Source organism: Sinocyclocheilus anshuiensis, unplaced genomic scaffold (assembly GCF_001515605.1).
Source record: "Sinocyclocheilus anshuiensis isolate Anshui unplaced genomic scaffold, SAMN03320099.WGS_v1.1 scaffold1625, whole genome shotgun sequence".
Lineage (NCBI taxonomy): Eukaryota > Metazoa > Chordata > Actinopteri > Cypriniformes > Cyprinidae > Sinocyclocheilus > Sinocyclocheilus anshuiensis.
In genome coordinates this window covers 326351-349413 of record NW_015539802.1, presented here as the reverse complement: position 1 = coordinate 349413, position 23063 = coordinate 326351, and the positions used below count along the sequence as shown (strand labels likewise).

The window sequence follows — 23063 nt, the reverse complement described above, 5'->3', positions numbered from 1 at the left end:
TGCCCCATGTGTAACACACACTGGCAGATTAAGCACGCATGATGTGTGTAGAGGTTTGCTCAATTCTGATCGTTCAACCCGTGAGCTCGTCATTGCTTCCTCCGAGGTAGCTGGGAGGAGAGAAACATGAGTGCGGGGAGGCGGGGCCGCCTTCCGCGAACGAACGGTTTTGTAAATTTTGTAAAAGCGGCCCGTGTCTGTGAGCGCAGCCCTAGTGACACACACACAAATTTGAAGGCAGCATCTGCAGCATCTGCTCCGATCTACTTTGTAGGATAAAGCCACTCGATGTAAAGAGGGGCAATAATGGACCGTATATTGATAAGCCACACCCTCGAAGGCGAATCTCAAGAATGGCCTGTGACGAGGGGCTATCTGGATGTGAAAGTATGCATCCTTCAGGTCCAGGGAAAAGAACCAGTCTCTCAAGCGAATTTGCGCGAGGATCTGTTTCAGTGTAATCATCCTGAACGACCTCCTTATTTTTTAATCCTTATTTTAATCACTCACGCCTGATCGATCATACCCTGCGAGTTTGCCATTTCTGCCTCCGAGTAACTGGGAGGAGAGAAACACTAGAGCAGGGGAGGCGGGGCTTAGCGACGCACACACAAATGCGAAGCCGCCCGTGTTTCGCTTTGATCTGCCTGGGAGGATTAAGCTGCTCGTATAACGAGGGGCACCGATCCCCATGTGTAACACACACTGGCAGATTGTAGCTCACTGCCCTTCTGCGGCGGATCCGAGTGCAACGGGGAGAGCGAGCACGCGGGTACAGTGCCGGCATGCGATCGCTCAGACCCGGTTGCTTAGCTCCCTGACTCCGCTGTTTCTCTCTCCGAGGCTCACTGTGAGAGGAGAAAACGGGAGGGCGGGGCTGTCTCTAGTGGAGGCAGACCGCGAATGGAGAAGAGCGAAACTCATGCTCGAGTGAGCATTCCGTCTCGGCGAAAGAACAGTCTCTGCGTGGGGTCTGCCCAGACAGATGACATATTCATTGCTCTTCTACATCGTGCAAGTTTCCCTGCACGAGCCACACTCGCAGAGCGACATTTGCAACAACGTCGCTACAATTTGCTCTTTTAGGGCTTACCTGCTAGAAATAAGCTCTTTTAGAATCGCCGGATGGCGGCAGGGGAAAACGGACCGGAACTGCTGCGTCGCTGTAGCGGCGGAGAAGCAGTTCAGCTGTGCTGAGAGGTCCCGATTCCAGCTTCCGGCTTTCAGAATCAGCGATGAGCGTAGAGTCGTCGCTGAAGGAGAAAAAATCTGAGAATCCTGTGGCGAGCGCCCGCTTATATAGCCAGATGCCCCGCCCATTCTGGCGGGCTTCGTCGCCATAGGCTCGTGCAGCTCAGCTGCCGCGCCATTGGTTAGTTTTTTAAAGCCCTGCACGAACCAATGGCCGTGCAGTTTCACTGCGTGAATGAAATAGGCTTCAGTTCAGGAGAAAAAAGGCTTTTTCCCATATGCGTCTTAAGCAAGACGCAGTACAAGTGAAGTATCGAAAGGGAACTTTGTGTGGTCTATACATTAGGCAGTTCTGTGTCACTGTCTGTCAATGAAGAGCCAAGTCTGGGCTCCAGACAGTGTAGGAGAGAGGGGAAACATAACAGGATTTATCCCAGGAGGCAGGCGTGGGATCTGGCCAGACCTCCCCAGGGGATGTGGAGAGCACGGAGGTCTAGGGTAAAAACAGAGAACACAGACTAGAGGGAATGAATATATTTGCATGCATGTCTCTGAGGACATGTGAAAGTTAGCCTTAACTAGTCCTATCCCTCGTTTGATTTATAACTTCTCTGTCCACTTTTATCTTTTTCCATTCCCCCCATTGGCTCTCGTTTTCCTCTGTCTGGCTCTCCATAACAGCAGATGGGAATCAGCTTTTATCTGGACAATGGAGGTCTTTGATTAGTTATTACATCATGGTGGTCCATTCAGTTTCTCTCAAAAGCCCATTTTGCTCCTGTACACGCCTATCAATAGTTTCTACTCAGAAAGTGCTAATTCAATATGACATCTGCCCATAAAACTGTCAATGTTTCATACGCTTCCTTTTAAGATGATGACAAGAAACTTTTAATGTCGTCATCAAATGTGATGTTCACACCGTTACAACTTATAGACTTTCAAACTGTATCGTTTCTTAAGAATGAACTCTGAATGTAAAAGGGATATTTGCATGACCTGTCTGTTATAAAACGCACATATTCAGATGCAAGGACAAGGGATTCTGTTGTGGGACGAAACCAGTTTCAAGATCCCATCCCCCACTGAATCATATCCGCCTTCCTCAAAGCCTGATCAAACTGTAGTGTGTTACAGTGATATCTAGCTAATTGAAAGAGCTTTTTTAACCAATTAGCATTATGCTAAGCTAGTATGCTAAACTGTTACCTTGCTAATCGAAGGATAAGTGAAACTTCTGACTGCAGTGGTGTTTATTAAAAGTAGCTAATCCAGCCTAGAATTATCTCTTAGGTGTTTGGACAAAAACACTGACATTTCTCATTTGGACGGCAATAAAAAGGCCAACTTGTTTTACCTCATGTCCCTATGTAAAACAAATACAGTCCAAATAGGCCTATTGATTGGATTACAAATAATTTTTGTTCTGTGAGGGTTTTATGGGCACTGGGGCCATATTATAGAGAAAAAACAGGTATCTAAGATTTGAAGTGTGCTTGCAAAAAATACATTTCGAAAATAACCTGTTATTAATCATCTAACACTTCCAGCCATCCATTATGACTTAACTGACCTGAGCATGGGCCGCTGGGTTGGTTGTACAGCAGACTCTCCTTCTAGTTGCTGTGGAGTCCTTAATAAGGCTTCTTTATAGATGACTCTGGCACTGACTCCGATCCATAACAAAGTGGACAGAGAAGAGTAGTGAAGAACAATCCCCACCTGACACAAACATGTAAATACATGAGTAAAACAAGTAACACAAGTAGAGTAACAATACATTAGTGCATAGAAAAGAAAATATCAGATAATATTTTAATCTGTAGCTAATGTATTTTTTTAGTACAATGCTAAATAAAAGTTAGTTTATGGATTTTGTCTTTATTATTTTTCTTTACTGTTTTGCATTTATATTTTGTACATTAATGCATTGTTTGCTTGTGAAACGACCTTGAAAAGTTTGGAAAGGCACTTAAAGGGATAGTTCGCCAAAAATAAATAAATAAATCAAAAGAGAAAGAAAGAAAGAAAGAAAGAAAGAAAATTCTGTTTAAAATTCCTAATTAATTCATTTATTCACCCTCAAGTTGTTCTAAACCTTTATGACTTGCTTTCTTCTGTAAAACAAAAAAATAAGATATTTTAAAGAATGTGGGTAACCAAACAGTTGATGGTAGCCATTGACTTCCATAGTATTTTTTTTCCATTCTATGCAAGTCAATGGCTGCCAGCAACTGTTTGTTTGCGAACATTCTTCAAAATAACTTTTTTGTGTTTAACAGAAGAAAGCAAGTCATACAGGTTTGAAACCAATTAAAGTAGTGTAAATAATAAAAATTACAAAAAATTTGTTGTCATTTTCATTTTAATAAAATAAAACATTATTATTATGTAAGAGAAATGGGGACTTACAGCCTGGCATACAACTGGGTATCCTGTCAGAGTGATGCCTCCAGCAAATACTGCAGAAGTCATTGCGATGTGGAAACTAGTATTCAGGAGAGTGTGCCAACTCTTCCTTGTGATTCCGATAGAGCTGACAGCAGAAAAAGAAAAGCCAATTTCATATGGATGTCCACTTCTAATTGAACATGTTTGGCTATTCAAAGTAATAACAAATCATGCAATGACAGAATTGTGTTACCTTGTAGCAACAGTTTGCAGGACTGTTTTCTTTTAGTTTTTGAGTTTTGGGGTGTATTGACATACATTTGGCAATGTAGTGTATGTTTTCAGTCTCAGAATTGTCACATTTTAACAAAGTGAGACATATACCTGTGATGTAATATATAGGTGATGATGATGGTGAAGAGACAGAGGAGCAGCACTGCAGTACAGGTGTAGATCACTGGATGGAGCACTTCCACTGGAATCAAAGGTGAACCCGGGAAATCTGGCATCTCCTGAAACATTGACAGGGAAAATGGAGAGAATCTTTTAAAAACGTCATACATATGACTTCATAGCCGAGCTATAACTCTAGGACACCTAAAAAAAGAATAGGTGTAAGAAATGCCACTTTTTTTGGTTTAGATGCCATCTTCTACATGTTTCACAACTCTTGTTCTTTCCAGGCTGGACTATTGCAATGCTCTCTTGGCAGGTCTTCCAGCCAGTTCTATCAAACCTTTACAATTAATCCAGAACGTGGCAGCAAGATTAATTTTGAATGAGCCGAAAAGAATGCACGTCACACCTCTGTTTATCAATTTGCACTGGCTACCAGTAGCTGCTCGCATAAAATTCAAGGCATTAATGTTTGCCTACAAAACCACCACTGGCTCTGCACCCCTTTACCTAAATTCATTACTTCAGAGTTATGTGCCCTCAAGAAGCGTGCGTTCTGCAAGTGAACGTCGCTTTATTGTGCCATCTCAAAGAGGCACAAAATCACTTTCATAGACTTTTACATTAAATGTTCCCTCCTGGTGGAATGACCTGCCCAACTCAATCTGAGCAGCTGAGTCCATAGCCAGCTTCAAGAAACGACTAAAAACACATCTGTTCCATCTTTATTTGACCAATCTTTTTGTATTCTATCTATTTGTTTTCTTTTTATTTATTATACAATTAACAAAAGCAAAAAAGACTTCTAACACTAGCTTGCTCTATTCTTTTTCTATTCTGTCTGTTTTCTTTTTCTTTTTTTATGTTATATAATAAAAAAAAAACCTTGCTACGTGTACTGCGTTAAGCTAACTGAGACTTGTTATAACACTTGCATATCATTGCTCTTTTGTTGATTTCGATTGCTTACATTGTCTTCATTTGTAAGTCGCTTTGGATAAAAGCGTCTGCTAAATGACTAAATTTAAATGTAATCTTCTAGGCCAATACTGCTGATATCGATAGTAACAAATGGAATGAAACATTTAACCAAACGGAACATTTTTGTGAGGAAAAATGGATAAATAGCTATTTAAATATAGCCATTTCTTCTCATAAAAAAGGTTAAGAGAAATTGCTCTGATGCCATTTTTGTGAATTATGGGTTCTTCAGTGCCAAATAGTTGCAACCAATGGCCAAGATAGCCTATCTATTACCAAATTACCTCAATAATAAAAACAGTGTTGGACCTAGCTGAACATTACAATCCTTTGACGCATGTCATGATGAAAAAATGTTGCATAAAATATCAGTTTGTAATAGGAGACCTATCCTCCTCAAGTAAAGGACTGACTATACAGTATCTCTCTACTAAGTGTAGGCAGGGAAGGTTATCTTATTAACTAGATAAAACCAACCACAACCAGGCTATTAATCAAGCTGAAAAACTTTGCACTTGGTTAGCAACTACGCAACTGAATGGATAAATAATAACATTGATATATTTTAGACATTCCATTTCATTGTATCAGTGGCTCTGTTCCAAAACCTATTGAGCTGCCTTGATGTTTACTTCCTACATTTCAAGGCAACATCATAACGGTCATAAAACCTAATACTTGACTTGACATAACAAGCAACCCAACATATTACTCATTTAGTGATTTGTGCAGAAGACTGGACTCATGATTGAATCCCATTGTGCATGGTGTTAGCATCCTTTTTTTATTGATTTAACATTTTTGAGGTCTGACTGAAATTTAATTTAAAAAATTGAAATATACAATTGACATTTCTCTTGCATTGTTGGACATCTTAGATGTAGTTTTTCACAGAGCTCAGCACAATGCATTTTGGGATCCTCCATGAAGGATGTGTGAGATGTTGGCCTTGAAAAAATATCTCTTAGGAGGCATCAAAATTACAATATCCACAGCAGGTCATATCTGTATTTTATAAAGGTGTCACCTGAAGAACAGCGTAATTGCTCAGCACAGAGCAGCGCAGCGTAGAGGTGGATGCATCACTATGGGCCAGCTGACAGCCATCCAGACTCCAACTCCCATGATGCTCCAGCGCCTGCAAGCTCCAGTGGGCAGCAACAGGGTCATTTCCAGGTGATGTGTGTCGTAGTGACACAATAATGGGATCGGACTGATTCCACATGCTACAACCATCTGAAAAAGAAGGAGAGCGAGAGAGAAAGCAGGAAAGTTTACATCTGTGCTCTGGTAAAAGTTCTTTAGATTTACTGTTCTGATTTGAATATTTTATGAGTCCAAGGATGAATCCTGTTGGTCTTCTCCCAAAATGCCTGTACTGCATCAGTATACAACCAGCTACTGAGAGCATTGTAAAAATTTGATGAATGTTTTTAATCCCTTGAATGTTCGAGCTGAAGGCAACCCACCAAGGTCAACGTAGATAACTGGAGTGTTGACGCCACGTCTGCGGGCAAGGTCCGAATGTCCAGTGAAATTGCTGGTAAATGGGAAGAATCTTCCATTGCGGAATGCCACAAACTGCAGCTTACAGTCAGGAGGAGCGTTCGGCGGAAAAAGAGACGCAGGGAGAGACACTGAAGCAAGAGCCACTGCATTCTAGAGAGAGAAACACAAGAAAAAATAAGGGCCAAACAAAAGCGGTACAGTTCAGTGATTTTACAATGGCTAAATGGCTTGTTTTTACATGTATAAAACAGCAGTAGTAGCAATATGATACCAATGATTATGACAATAAACAATTTTTAGGCAACACAAAAACAAATTTTTCCCCCCGTAACACAAAAAGCTTCCCTTTGTGAAAAAGAAGCACACTTTAGCGTATTTTTAAAAGGAGTACTTATTATGGATACAATATACTTATACTTGAGAGTGAAATGAATGTAATGATTTCAGGCCCTAAACTGACCTAGTAAAAAAGTAATATATTTAAAATACATTTATTTCATAAAATAAATGCTTGGGACTTACTGATATAAAATTATTGCATGGGACTTGCCGATATAAAAATTATTGCTTGGGACTTACTGATATAAAAATTATAATTAAACTTTATTTGGAGTACTACTTGTGCACAATGTACTTAATATTAAGCCTAAAATGTGTTTTAATGTCAGTACTGATGAGGATTGTATGATCTTTAGATAATATCAGTCTTTAAATGCAAGATATTTAAAGTGTACCTGAAGTATACTTGCAATAGTTCCACTTTAGCACATTTAAATGTACTTCAGTATATCTTTAGTTGGACTTCAGCACAACTTCCAAACAATTAAAGTGCAGGTGTTGTGTGTTCCTGTGGTGCAGCGAAATCGCAGTTGCTGCTCAGGGGACGATTCAATCCCATCATGCCCCTGGCTCCCTCCTGTCCCCTCTCGTCTCTGATAGACCGTGCAGCTCATGCCAGTAAAATGAGCAGGACGAATCAGGTGAGCCTCCATCACAATGTTACGAGAACTCTAAGAAAGAGAGGAAATATGCTGATTTGGTGCTCAGATATCATTTCTCATTATTATTAATGTTGAAGATAGTTGTGCTGCTTCATATTTTTGTGAAAAGCATGATACATATTTTATCAGGATTCTTTGATGAATAGAGCGTTCAGAAGAACAGCATTTATTTAAAATAGCTATCTTTTTTGAACAATGTAAATGTCATTACTGACACTTTTAATCAACTTAATGCATCCTAGCTGAATAAAAGTATAATATATATGTGCAATAATGTGATTAAAAGCATACTTTGGAGAAGTCCTGTGCGTGAGAGTGCAACTGAGGCCAGGCGAGAGTCTCCAGTGCGTAGACGACTGAACTGCAGGCTCTTTCCTCTCTCTGGGCTCGAGCCAGAATCTGATCATCTACCTGCATCAGGTTACTGCCCATTTCCACCAGCAACTCGGACAGCTGGGATGAAGGAGTGCACGTTTATGTAAGGACACAAATGCACTGCAATATATACACTGCTGAATACAGTGTTCTACAGACCTCACTCAGTTCTGTCACATAGTCCATGAATTTGTGCATCATCTGAGCAACATAAAGAACATCCACCGTGTCTGTGAAACCGGCGGCCTCCAGAGTGTATGATCGCACCTGGTGTGCCAGAGTCACTGCGTTGGAGGCGTTGATGGGCATCTGAGTGAGAAAGACAGAAATAACAATGAATATAAAATTCAACAAAAACATTAGAATGATTTCTGAAGGATCATGTGACACTGAAGACAGGAGTAATGAAGCTGAAAATTTAGCTTTGCATCAGAGGAATTACATTTTAAAATATATTAAAATAGAGAACAGTTCTTTTAAATTGTAAAAATGTGTGCTTACTAGTATTAAATGTGCACATGTAGTGTACTTCAAATCTTATAAGTACTTTAAAAAACTGTATTTGCAGATACCATAATAATACCATATGTTTCCTAACACGCTTTTTAAAATTGCATTTTGTGATGTCAAATTTAAAAAGTATGTGCATTTTAAATAATTTTTAATAATTGTTTGTTACTAAAGGACATGTAAAGTACTTTATTAATATTTTAAGTGTAGTGTGTGATTTGATTTAAAACCAATATATTATGAATGTGCTAAATTGCAATTTCATTTTTTAAATGTGTAATTACAAATGCATTTAAATACATAACATACAAGTTTCAATAGAAATGACAGAAAAGTATTTTTTAAGCATTTTAGTTGACATAAATGCTTGTCAGTACATTCGGCAGTACACTTTAACCATATTTCAAAAACAACATAAGTAATAATAATGTATTACATATAACGTAAATCTTTAAGTTCTACTTAATTGGGTTAGTAAACACTTTTAAGCCCAATTGCATTCAATATAAAATTAAACTATAAAGATTTTTTATTTAATTGCAATGCACATGCAGTCAGCATTCACATTACACTTAAGTGCATTCTTGTAAAGTATATTATTTCAGTAATAAATACTCTTTTAAAAAGAATACTAAAGTGTACTTCTTTTTCACAAGGGGGAGCTTTAAATGCCTTACATATTAGTAATTTGCATCACACTTGAAGAAAGAACAAGACTCTAGCTAGAATGTCACTAACCAGTATGAAGGTATGCAGGACCCGTGTGATGTCATTAGTATAGAGGCACTGAGAGTAGTCTCCCTCCTCCCAGCGTCCAGAGCGGTCACAGTTACGTGAAGCCTTCTTCTGCTCCACGCTGCCCCCTATAGTTAAGGAGGGGTAGCGCAGCTGCAGACAGTGCTGGTAGGAGGTGATGCCAGCCAGAGTTCTAGGCCACCTGAGGCCAAAGAGGTTAAACAGATGACATAATGCCAGACTTTTCTAGATAAGCATTATTAAGCCACAGGTAAAGCTGTAGGACAAGTCGCTTACCTGAACTCCCCTCTGTTGTTAGTCACTCTCTGCTCCGGACAGAAGGAGGCGCTGTTCTCCAGTACCACTATCTCCACACTGCGCGAGGCGTTCCCACGGCCTGTGTACACCACACACTCCCACTCACCACTCGCCTCGATGTGGACGTTTGACAGGATCAGCTCACTAAAAATGAACAGAACGCTATACCGGTAATAAAACGTACTGTGGAAGAGTGATTTTTCTGACTCAATAATGTTAACCTGGTCTTTCTATCCTTTTCAGGTCAGTTCCATGGCTCATTTTTATTATTTTCCCCCATTTTAATCCAATTTCTTTTGTTCACTTTATATCCCTTTTAAATCTCTTAATCCATCTGTTTTATTTAGTCTCATCTCTTCTTTTCACGTCTTGTCGCTTCACTATGATATTGGACTTTTCTCTTCCCTTGCGCATACACTTTTTGAACAAAAATATTAAGCAGCACAACTGTTTTCAGCACTGATGATAAGAAATGTTTCTTGAGCAGCAAATCATCATATTAGAATGATTTCTGAAGAATCATGTGACACTGAAGAATGGAGTAATGATGCTGAAAATACAGCTTTGCATTATAGGAAAAAAAATACATTTTAAAAAAAGAAAACAGTTATTTTAAATCACAATAATATTTCACAATATTACTGTATTTTTAATCAAATAAATGCCTTGGTGAAAAAGAGACGTCTTTCAAAAAACATAAAACAATCGTAATTATTCAAGACCAGCAGTGTATAAGTTTTGATTAAAAGATAGTTAACATTAAACGTCAGCGAAACCCTAAGAATTCACACCATTTTTTACAATAGTGCTCTCATTATCACGTATATGACAGTAGTTATTAATGTTCTGCATTCCTGTTTTGAGCTGCACACGCTGAAGATGACCAGTAGAATGAAGCAGCAGGTTTTTAATCAATGAGATTTAACTCATCATTTATCTCATATAGAATACGCTTCGTTATTTATTCAACATAACGTTAATATTACGACTTATAGGCTATCTGCACAAAATGCCCCGAATGCACATGGACGTGTGCGCGGCTCTGAATTAACTCCTTTTGTGGATGCGTTCTTCACGCAACAACGTGCAGAAACACGGCAACTAAACTCTAAAAATTCACAGCGTTTTATTATAATAGTGTTCTCATTATAATGTTATGTATATTAAAGTGAAACTTAAATATATAGGGGTGGTTGAATTTATTCACGCACGTTAAAATATTTAATTTAAGCTTCTTTCTTTTCAGATTCTTATTTACAGCATTATTTTAATAGTCTGTATATTAACTTATTGGGAGAAAACCGGTAGTTCTATGTGAAATCAGACATTTGAGCATCCCCATATAGCCAAAATGGCATGATCATAACACCCCGCGAATATTCAACTGTGAGATTGGTAGTCGAATCAGGCTCCTCCTATCATAGCATCGAATCTTCGACTATTCGGGGGCACCCCTAGTACAATATATATATAAATATATAACTAAATTATGGTTAGTCTCTGTATGTGTTACCTGGTGATGAAGGTGCAGTCATGCTGTACGCTCTCTTCCAGATGAACTCCACTGGCAGGGTCAGTGGTGACAGGCTGTCCATTGTGTCGCCAGTGAAGAGCAGTGACTTTGTCCACCAGTGAAGCAGTGCAATGGAAAGGCAGCCTGTCCCCCTTAAACACGACCTGTCGCAGCGAGGGTAACAGAGACAGCGTGTGCAGCTCCAGCGGACCCTCTGAGGAGCAAAATCATTGAAAAGATAAACAATAGACTCACAGGGGGAAAAAATATAGACAAAAAAGACTACTAAAACAAAGATTTATTGTAGATTTCTGTCCTTAAACCAAATCTTAGTCCAATACATTACAATTCAAAAGTTTTATTTTATTCAAGAAGGATGCATTAAACTATGGAAGCCCGTTTCCGCCAATGAATAAAAAATAAAAAAGGAAATTGTGACTTTTTATCTCACAATTCTGACTTTTTTTCTCACAGTTGTGTTTACATCTCACAATCGCCTGATACAAACTTGCAATTCTGAAAACATATGTCTTTTTTTTCTCCTTAGAACTGGACTTTATATCCCGCAATTCTGACTTTATTTCTCGCAATTTTGACTTTATGTCTCACAATTCTGACTTTATGTCTCACAATTGTGAGTTTATATCTAGTTTATATAATTATATGACGCAATTCTGAGATGTAAACTCGCAATTGCGAGAAAAAAAGTCAGAATTGTGAGAAAAAGTAATAAAAAGTTTTTTTTTTCTTCAGTGGCAGAAACGGGCTTCCATATTAAACTGATCAAAAGTGACAGTATGCTACAAAAGATTTCTATTTCAAATTTATGCTTTTCTTTTAAACTTTCAAATTCATCAAAGAATCCTGAAAAAAAAAAGTATCACATTTTTTCTCATGATTTCTGAAGGATCATGTGACACTGAAAACTGGAGTAATGGCTGCTGAAAAATCAGCTTTGCATCACAGGAATAAATTACATTTAAAATATATTCAAAAATATATTTTTAAAAATAGTAATAATATTACACAATATTACTGTTTTGATCAAATTAATGCAGCCTTGGTGAGTATGAGTATTTTTTTAACTCCAAACTTCAGAACAGCACTGTACGTCATGAGTATTTGAAATATTTGCATTACAATTTAACAATATGCACATGTAATCATCTGTGAAGTGCAGATATAGATTATATTGCTTGTGGATTCTCACACGGTCTCCTGCTGTTCTTATTCTGGCCCTTTTTGTTGTGGGCATTAGGAGATTAGGCCTTCAATTTTCTATGGATCAGAAATTATTTCTGTGTTTTCATTTTTAGTCCTAATAGACTGCACTGCTCGACATCTCCTTTGTTAATAACTGAAGCAAATTCAATTGTATTCTTTGTCGCACACAAGTAGCAGGAGGTGTAAGAAAGCTCTTTGTGTGTTTTGTTGCCGTGTAATCATTCAAAATCAGCTTTGCTTGTGAAACAGCTTGGGTGAATCAGTCCCTTGTCGAGGACTGAGGATATGTATTCACAACTGCAAACCCACAGAGGGATCTTTCCTAGTCGGTCACAGCTATGTGCTTCTGGCCAACATAAATATGTTTAAGGGCAGCAGAGGAAGAGATGGCGAAATGAGCTGATATTAAAACAGTAACAGGAGCCCCGGTTTGAGGCCCAAGACTCGGAAAAATGCAGTGCATGTCTACCAGAAAGAAGTCACTGAGAAAAAGTCAGAGAAATAGGGAATTTTTCAGCAAATATACTTGATCTTAGCTGGCTAAAACACAAGGATTGAGCAACACTGCAATTCAGCCAAAATACCAAAACTGATCAAAGACTAAGAAGTTGTTGTCACTGATAAATTATGCAGGTTTCAATACTGAATACTTTTGTTTCGGGAAGTTGCCACAAGGGCTACATCATAATAAGGGTTTGAGTCAAAAGTCCAATAAAACCCTTATAATAATAATAATAATTATTATTATTATTATTAATAATAATAAAAACCATAAAGAATAATTATTAATATTACAATAAATAATGTGATGATAATAATAATTGATGTCCTCCACAGTAAAATTAAAATAGTCATATTCAAATTGTCACATGTAAATAAAATATTTTTATAGATTTATTTTGTTTAAAACAAAGCTATAACTGAATTAAACAATAATAATTTTCAATACCAGAAATTTCATCAGGAAGTTGTCACAAGGACTATATTAACTATAAGTTTTAATAAAATCCTCTAAATAATAATAATAATCTTTTTTTTTTCTATCCAAAACAATGGTTTGCTTCCCCCCTATATCCTATACACTAAAATATATATAGAGCATGTGTTTATAAGTAAATATGTTGGCGTAAATTCCATTCAGATGTGCATACTGTATGTAAATAATTGAACATGATATTGTATAAGATTGATAGTGATTTTGCTCACCACAGCTGAGGTCAGTCTCTCTCAGGAGACGCAGGGGTTTGTTTTGAAGTCTTCTGGGATATGCACACAGTGTTTCGTCCCCAAGCCGAGCAGAACTGTTGTGGAAAAAGCCTGGGACCCAGCGCAGACCGCAGTCACATGACAGGAACTCAGAATGAAAGTTCCTAATGAGCACACAATTGGAGGTAAGAATTAGATAAAGCTTGTTGTTCAGAAGAAGACTGTCCATTTATTTGTGTAATTAAACACATTTAGTATTTCCTAAACCTCAACTGAATGAATTAAGAAACTACTTGTCATTTAATACAAAGACATTTACACATTTTAAGTGTGACTTTTTAGGTCTACTTTTTGTCATGTTAAAGAGTTAATCATGAGCCTAATGGTGACGGGAACAGGGTGAGATCAGAAATATTCATCAAAGCTGCATTACAGGATTATCCTGTCATACTTGATAAAGCATAGGCTTCATTTAATAGCAGTTAAACCATTTCTAGGAAATATAGTTGTGGCTTATAGACAGATATGCACAATCTTAGTTTTGTTCATTATAAAATTATCAAAACATCACTGACAAATTGGCATGCTAGAAATCCCAGGAACATCTCTTTCTATACAAAAAATTAGCATGTGCACCATGAGAACATTCACTTTAACTCACAGCAGCTTTAGAGAGTGTAACTCCATAAACAAATGTGGATCCAGAGAGGAAAAGATGTTTCCAGAGATGTTTCTATAATATAAGAACACAAATTAAACATTTAGCAATTTTTAAATATGACAAGAACATTGTCAAATGCATCATTTGCAACAGATGCTGTGTGTATCCTTATCAAACATATGTTACTCTGTACGGCACAGCAACACTTTCAAGAGCGATACTGATCTTCTGTGTTTTTGTATTCCAATAAATATATGTTGCAGAAATAATGACTTACAATTTTGTGAGGTTGGTAAGTCCCTGGAACACGTCTGAGGTCAGGCAGCCAATTCGATTACTGGATAGGTCACTGTATAGATTACAGTAAATCAGATGCATTGTTATTCTGTGTTCCAGTTTTAGCAAGCATATGGATCTGTGCTTCAGAACTTCGGAAAATACTTTATCATGCAGCAATCATTATACAGTGATCAATGATTCACACTTTGAAACTGTAGCTTTTCAAACTACTTTAGTTCAACTACAGTAAAGGTACTATACACCAGCTATACACCACAGGCTATAAATATATGTTATGCTCACCAAGGCTATATTTATTGGATGAAAAATACAGTAAAAACAGTAATATTGCGAAATATTATTAAAATGTAAAATAACTGTTTTCTGTTTTAATATATTTAAAAATGTAATTTATTCCTGTGATTCAAAACTGATTTTTCAGCATCATTACTCCAGTCTTCAGTGTCACATGATCCTTCAGAAATCATTCTAATATACTGATTTGCTGCTCAAAAAAACATTTCCTATTATTATCAATGCTGTAAATCATTTTCGCTCACTAAATATAGCCTTGGTGAGCATAAGACACTTCTTTCAAACACATTAAAACATTTATTCTACATTTTGACTGGTATTATGACTGATTGACTGATTTCATTTACAAAACTCAATTTGTTTCAATGTGTGGAAGAGTAGAGAAAGTACTATAACAGGTACTATAACATGCTCCACTATCAATTCATGTGTTTATTTAAATTAATTGTTATGTGAAACCAAATGCACTTCTTTCTGCTTAAAAAGTAAATTTGAACTGTTAAAAATAAATGTTGTTAATGAAAACACATTCATGCTTTAATTGCAGATTAAGTGTCTACATGTTTTGAAGCAACTGTACATGTTGGAAAAATTAGTTTTGATTTAAAGGAAAAAATACTTTGCATTATGAACAACTGAGCTACTGTCACACTACTGAAAAATGCAGTTAAGTTAGTAGAATCGCTACATTTAGTTAAGTACTTATTAGTGCTGTCAAACGATTAATCGCGATTAATCGTATCCAAAATAAAAGTTTTTGTTTACATTATATATATATATATATATATGTGTACTGTGTATATCTATTATGTTGGATGCGATTAATCGCGATTAATCGTTTGACAGCACTAGTACTTATATAAATATATGTTTTATTTTAATGTTCCAGCCCAGTATTACATTTGCCCCAAATCACACTCTATGAATTGACACTCAGTTTGAAAAAAAGAAAACTCTTTAATTAAGGGGCCGTTCACACGAAACACATATTTGCATCTAAAAACGGGAGACGCAGCGCTCAGGAATGTTTTTTTTAAAAAGCGCAGTGCAGAATGCCTCCTCCACCATACTGCCGTCAAATAAAACAATTGCAATGCCAAAATGCTACAGTAAACAAAAATTCACAACGCTTGTCCCGCCTTCAGGGTTTTCTGATTGGTTCACGGTTCTGGAACTGACATTGATAAGCGGAAATTCTTTTAACTTGACACTCTTTAAAAGTCTTAAAAACGCAGGGCTCATGTGCGAGACGCTGCAAAAGATGCGAACACAATGGTCATACATGTCCATCTAGTGTGTGTTTTCATTGAAAAACAATGGAAAAGTAGCGCATTGGAATGGAAAATCGCGTTCTGTGTGAACGGCCCCTAACAGTTAAACAGTTTTGCAAGTGAAAGTTAATGCGATTACTGCCACATTATTGGTAAAGTGTGTAACCGGTGTCCTGTTATAATAACTGATTATGATTTTAAGGTGTACTTACAGTTTTCGAAGAGCTGTGAGACCCAGAAAGGCTCCAGGCATGATGGTGCTGATCAAGTTATTCCTGAGATCCCTGAGAAACAGACAAACACAGAGACCTTTGAGCAGATCGACTTACATGTACTCTAACTGATATATTTGAGTAGATTTCCCATGGATTACACTTTTCTGTGTTAGTTTAAAAAGCAACCCTTTTTTCTACATTTGAGCAATAAATGCTATTTTTGCCTTCGTTTACTGTACTTAATATATTAAAACAGATGAATACATATGTACATGTGCTTTGAAAGAAAAAAAAGTTACATGTTTGTGTATGCTGACCATTACTGGAGTCCAAAAACAACCAGTTCATATCAGCATAAAATAACATGAAATAAAATATGAAACACATTTTATACGCCTTTGACCACAAGACCCTTTCCCTGCCTTCAACATAGTTTACTTTGTCCTGTCTCTGTTTGAGAAAGAACGAGATTTCCTGCATTTTTTTAACCATTCCTCAAACCACACCTGGTCCTCGGGCTCAAAATGGAGGCAGATCCCCAAGCAGAGAAAACAGACACACATCACAGGAGAAAGTGGAGATGCTGTCTTTAAACAGTGGAGGCTTTTAAAGTGATTCTTCCCACAGTGAAGTTACACCTTCACTAGTCAAACCGTAAATATTCATTTCCAGAACAAGCTTTGAAGGTAGTGTTTCATGCCGCCTCTGTCCTGGCCCACATCTCTGTGTTTGCTTTTGTCCATGTGTTAAAGCACTTAGCAGCATATTCGGTCATCAAAATATGGATTCATACGCTTAATACTGACGTATGATTTTCAAATCATGTTTTTTTATTGGCCATGAGGGAATTTTGAGGATGATAAGGGTCGTCTCAAGTTTCATAACGGCTCAACATTGTTTCAGCATCCTCAAAACAAGAGCGCAGAATAATGTTTTAGAGATTACACCATCTTAAAAGGTACATTAAAAACTGTGCATTAAGAAAGTTAATAGGATCTATTTTAATTTCATGCAAACTTTAAATCAAAACATGTAAAATACTTATTCCCTGCAGTTCCCCATCACTGTTCTGAGATTTATTCATTAATTCTGATTACATTACATTAAGTTTAGACAGTATATTAGATTCAATAAGTTTTACAAAAATATTTATATTATAATTTTTTTTTATATTTATATTTATTATAAAGTATAGTGTGCTTTATACATATGCAAACATTTAAATAAAAAATATATTTTAAACATTAATATTTATTAATTTATTTAGTATTTTTGTGTGTGTATATATATATATATATATTCATATATTACAATAATTACATTTTATATAAAATACGTATACTTTATAATCTATGCATTATAAAGTGTGTTGTATGCTTAATATAATAAGCTACTTAAAAAAATACATAATTATTTAAATATTATACAAAATTAATATTGTCATTACTATTAATATTTTTATAAATAATAGCTGTATATATAATAATAATTCTATTATAATACATATATTAGAATTAACATTAAAATAAAATAAATTCCACTTAGTATGTATTATAAAGTATTTTGTATTCTAATGTCACACTTTATATAGCATGCAAACAACAATATAATTATATATAACATTTATATATACACATTATATGCATATATGTTCATATGTATATGTATTATTATAATTTAGGCTGTAGCCTTTTTACTAAATGTGAGATAGATAACTTCGTTTTTTTTTTATTTTCAAAATTCATGTTTTTTATTATGTTAGCATGTTTTTATTGCGTTTTATTGTGTTAGTTAGCTGTATTTTTTTTTTGTTATTTTTTAATCTAATCAAAATAACCCAACTGCAGTTTGATTGAGATTAATTGGAATGCACAATGAAAAAACATGATTTTTGAAAATTGTTAAAAACTGAGTTATCTGTTTTTGCAAATGAACTCTTCATGTACTGAATTGATTATGTCGCTAATATTGAACCAAAACAAGCAATCCACCAATCAATCATCCTCTCTTTCCTAATGTCGTTTCATCCATGAAGCTCTATCATAACTACAGCAAACAACGCCGCAGCATGATATCATGTGCTGAATATAAACATGAACATTACACAGCTTGATAACAGATATGCTGTATATATTTGCAGGGAACCAAGACATTAACACCGGCATGACAGAATGGCCTGTCACATCTGTATGGCCTACTGAGTGCTGCATGATTGACACATTAATAGCTATCAGAGCCAATATACGGAGCGAAGCGGAGGGGAAGAAGGTGAGAAAGTGACCGCAGGAGAAAGTTATGCGCTATTAAATACACGCGTTTGAATTCCTGTGACTACAAAAGAGTGCGACAGCAGGGTAAATAGGACATGTAGTCTATGAATGTGAATTGTTGAATGAACCTCCTCACAAATGCGTGTGTGTGCCAGTAGTAGTGCTCTTGGATGGGGAACAATAGCTGTTTCCTGGCTCGCGTGTCCTAACCCTCATTAGCACTGTGATGAAAAGAGAGACTCTACCCACTGTTTCCTCACACACACACCGCTAGAGTAAAGGTCAGAGCAAAGTGTGCTCTCTGTGTGTGAAGATCAACACAACGGCTCACAGACACCCTCTTATCGCTCAGATGGGGAATGTGGAACGGGGAGAGTTCTCTTCCTAAAGTCTGGAGCGCTCACACACACACACACACACACACACACACACACTGCAGAACCACAATGTCAGCACGGCTGGAGTGATTAAAGACTCATGAAATCTGGAGTTTTATGGCTCTTAATCTGTTTGTCAGTATGGCAGTTGTTGGAAACTTTTTCCTCGTCGAAGCAGAGACCAGGAGACGTTGGAATATGTTTCATACAGAAGTCACTCTTTACTGAGGACTCGAGCGTCGCTGCAGTCATCCAAGTCTGACTATAGCTCAGCACAGTAGAGTTTATACCTTTCAAGGGGGAGGGATACATAGAGGTGGAGACAATCTAAACAAAGCATGCAAATGCAATACAGGAATCAGCCCGTTACCGGAATTTCCCCATCCCTGATCTCATCAGCATAACAGTGTCATTCAAATGCATAGGTGCTAATCCAATCAGTCTGACAGTACTATTCCAATCAGCATAACTACTCAAAGACTGGGACAGAGGCACCAAGAGCCATTACAAACAAAAGGTGATCGTCTCAGTAATCTGGTTCATTTTACTAACAATAGGAGAACAGGAACAGACAGGAACCTTTTGCTACACTTTGCTTAAGATAATCATTTGTCTGATGTAATTTACCTTAAATGCTAAATACAATGTACTTCACCTTAGTTTTTCATGTGATGCTATGTCAGAACATAGGATCAGCATATTTAAAACAGATTCTTAAATTTGTAATCCCACACAGTATATTCCTAAAGCTTACAAAATGATCTTTTAGCCCATTTATATACTTAAAATTTACTGTCTTTCTTTTCTAGATAAAAACATTGCTGACTCAGACATATTGTACACTTGTTTGATGTGTTGACTACAATACTAAAGAACTTGACTATACTTTTTATTGTTAATTGTGAAAAAGAAGCTTAATTGCATTCATAATTATGTGTCTTAACACACTTAAAAATGTTCACATTGTAATAACATCAAATTAATAATTTTTTTATTAAAATACATTATAAATCACGATTTTATTTTTGAAATAAGTGCACTTATTTTGATGTGTTGACTACCATACTAAAGAACTTGACTATAATTTTTATTATTAATTGTGAAAAAGAAGTGTGCTTAATTGCATTAAATCTGAATTTTTAATTAAAAAAAACTGAACTTGCAGGTAATTATAAATCCTTGTTTTAATAACCTTTTGTCATGTTTTAAATAAGTGCAGTTATTTTGATGTGTTGACTAACATATAAAGCACACGCATAATTTTAGCTATAGCATGTTATTTGATATTACGTTTAAACGTAATATATTTGAATATATACATATATACAAATTCATCATTACAAATGTGTAATTACAAATATATTTAATATATACAATATAAATTACACTGAAGTATTTTTTAGTTTACCATAAATGCTGGTCATTTTAACCATATTTCAAAGACAGTAGAAGTAATCATGAAATTACATATAAAGATTTACTTAAATCCAACTTAAGTGGTTTAAAAATACCCTGAAGTTTAGCTGACTGCATTTAATTATACATTTTAAATTACAATACAATTTCTTTTGATTGTAAATAACATCCAATTATGTGTAATTCAAGTGCAATTCAAGTATATTCACACTTAAGTATATTCTTATGTACTTGTTTCACAGCATGTTCATGTCTTTGAAGTAAACTAAATGCTATTGGCTTTGTATAAAAAAGGCAAAAGCTATTGGATACATCCAGGCCCAACTTCCTGTTTCAACAGGAAATGCGTCCACACAAGACAGAAAACTGCACTCATTAAGTGCTTTAACAGGGTCTTTAAAACTCTGGAGCAGTTGCACACAGTTGGGATCCGCGAACCTTCGGGAACTTCACAAGAGGATTTATAAAGAATGATTTTTGATCCGTGTCTTTAAATCACTTACAATCCAAGCCAAAGTCTGCTGAATAATTTCCCCAGCACAGGGTTTATGATTTTCTTAGTAAGACCTTATGTAAGAACATGATGATAGGTATTCAAACATGCAGATGTTTGGACGGGAAAGCCATGACACACTTCAATCACTGACCTGAGACAGCATTTTGTAGTATTTTAACTCTTGATGGAGATTTGGGGTTTATATGGGACACTGTCCTACCAGCTGTGATGCGTTGAGTTATAATAATGAGTTAATAATGAGTTATAATACCTAAAATGTATAAAAATTGAAGGAAAAAAAAGACAAGACCGTGCATTTTCTTTTATAAAGGAATGAACTGCTCATCCCATTAAGCACTGCAAGTTTATTTCAAAATATGCAAAAACAAATTGTACAAAAGTATAAGTAGCTGCTTTAGTTCACATGGTAATGGTGACTTCAATGACAGGATTTTGACTATTTTGCTGATTTTTTTAAGTTGAAATTAAACTAATTTGTGGCTTCACTTAACAACCTCAGAGCTCAAGGTTGATCTGTCTTGAAATGTTTATGAATCAATTGCTAAACAATAATTTAACTGTATTTTTTACTTCTGGATCCAGATTGTTAAACTCGATGTGCTCTATTTAGAAATTCGGCAAATGAGATTTAATGTAATTGAAAATTGCCTTTGGTGAGTAACTGTAAACTGTTATTTTAAAAAGAAACTGCAACATAACATGGCTTAAGGCAAATTGCTAGAATGATACTCTGACTTAAAAAATAAATAAATAAACAAACAAATAAATAAATTTTGCCTCAGTGGAAATTTTTTTTTTCTAACATGTGGTGTCAAATATTCCTCACATTAAGCCACCAAAACAACAACAATAATAATAATAATAAACTGTGGGTCTTCTTCAGATTTTTTTGGACAGGTACACATTGAGAGCAGAGACTGGCATGAATATGATGATGACTTGTGCTGTTTTTCATAACCACATAAGATGAAACATATTCTAATTTCTCCATTTCTAATATGAAGTTATATAGTTCATTACAGTTTATGTAGCCCTGTTGCCAGGCAATATAGCAATTTGGTATATTAATACAGGAAGGAATATGGTGAGGTGTGTTGCTTCGTAGATTTAGGTGCAAATAGCAGAAGCCATTTTGGTTCCGCATGTCATTTCCTGTCCCTGCACAGAGGTTGTTTCTCATTTATTTTTACGGTTTCCTTTCTCTCTCTATTTTTTTTTTTAAACACTGTTTTTCCCGTAACGCTGGAGTCCTGAGCAGACGTGACCCCATGTAATGGCCACTAACACACACATCGGACATGCTACACAATGGGGTCCTTATAACGCTGCCTTGAAATTTACATTGACCCACTCCTACCCAAACAGGAAATCTGGATCTGTCTGCTTCTTATTTTTCCAACTCATTTCCTGCTTTTCCTCTCCTTCCTCAGATTATTGGAATAGTTTTCCTCTATCCCGTCTATCCAGTCAAAGGCAACATTTTACTTTTATTTGTACTGAAATTATTGCAAACGATCATCCATTTGAAACCCAAGCACACATAAGGAATATAATCCGAGCATATGTGTAAAATGTCAATGTCATCATTTTAATAATCAGATAAATTGAACCAATGTATTCATATCTAGTTCAGGACTGGCCAGTTTAGACTGAAATATCTAACATATTTTAAGAGCTTGAATGTAATGTAATGTGAAGTCCAGACCAGTTTTTCAGTAAACTCATGAAGAAGTGCACTTTTAAAGAGTTGATTTTCTGTGGTTAATGTTGATTATAAATTTGTTCAATGGCAGAAGGAAAGTTCTACGCCAAGATAAACGTTGGGACCGGAATTGTGGAAAATTACTCAGCCTTGTGCTTGGAGCGTGTGCACTTCCAGAAATAAATTAGGTACATGTATTAAAAAATGACCATTTATGCTTTTGGAATGTTGCTTCAGTTGCACTTTGGAAGGAGGTTTGCTGTCAAATCATTTGAAAGGACCCAAATGTAGACGAAAACTAATGCTACAGTCGAGTTTTACTTCATATCCTTTCAAATGATCTAAGCATGTGTATTTCCTCTAGGCAAACATTATAATACTGTCTCGTTTGCCGTCAGCTTTCAGCAAATATGCATTTATATCATTTAAACAAATCTTTGAATGTCTAATGAGCAGTTAATTTCACAAACTTTGCAAACTTAGTTGGATCCAGCTGTGAGATCTTGTGAAGTGTGCATTTGTATATCCTGCATGATCGCATGTTCTCTGTGTGACGGTCGGTCCATGTGAATTGAATGCGGACAGGAGGAGAGTTCAGCTTCACTGGAGACGCACGATCGACAAACTTTCAACTAAGTTAGTGATTTCAAATTATGCTGCACTTTATGCTTTTGCCCACTGTCATATTAA

At 36.1% G+C, this 23063-nt stretch overlaps 1 protein-coding gene across 1 annotated transcript in view; it reads right to left on the bottom strand.

Moving 5' to 3' along the window:
• The window catches only part of LOC107683879 (adhesion G protein-coupled receptor A2-like), an 81218-nt gene that overhangs the window by 9173 nt on the left and 48982 nt on the right, over positions 1-23063 (bottom strand). The window contains exons 3-18 of the mRNA XM_016479937.1: positions 16089-16160; positions 14289-14360; positions 14012-14083; positions 13351-13514; positions 10921-11134; positions 9387-9551; positions 9093-9291; positions 8004-8153; positions 7761-7922; positions 7290-7478; positions 6886-6918; positions 6429-6618; positions 5987-6195; positions 3967-4094; positions 3604-3727; positions 2765-2913 (exon numbers count right to left, since the gene is read on the bottom strand). Coding sequence (XP_016335423.1) covers positions 2765-2913; positions 3604-3727; positions 3967-4094; positions 5987-6195; positions 6429-6618; positions 6886-6918; positions 7290-7478; positions 7761-7922; positions 8004-8153; positions 9093-9291; positions 9387-9551; positions 10921-11134; positions 13351-13514; positions 14012-14083; positions 14289-14360; positions 16089-16160 — 2292 coding nt within the window. The remainder of the gene's footprint in view (positions 1-2764; positions 2914-3603; positions 3728-3966; positions 4095-5986; positions 6196-6428; positions 6619-6885; positions 6919-7289; positions 7479-7760; positions 7923-8003; positions 8154-9092; positions 9292-9386; positions 9552-10920; positions 11135-13350; positions 13515-14011; positions 14084-14288; positions 14361-16088; positions 16161-23063) is intronic.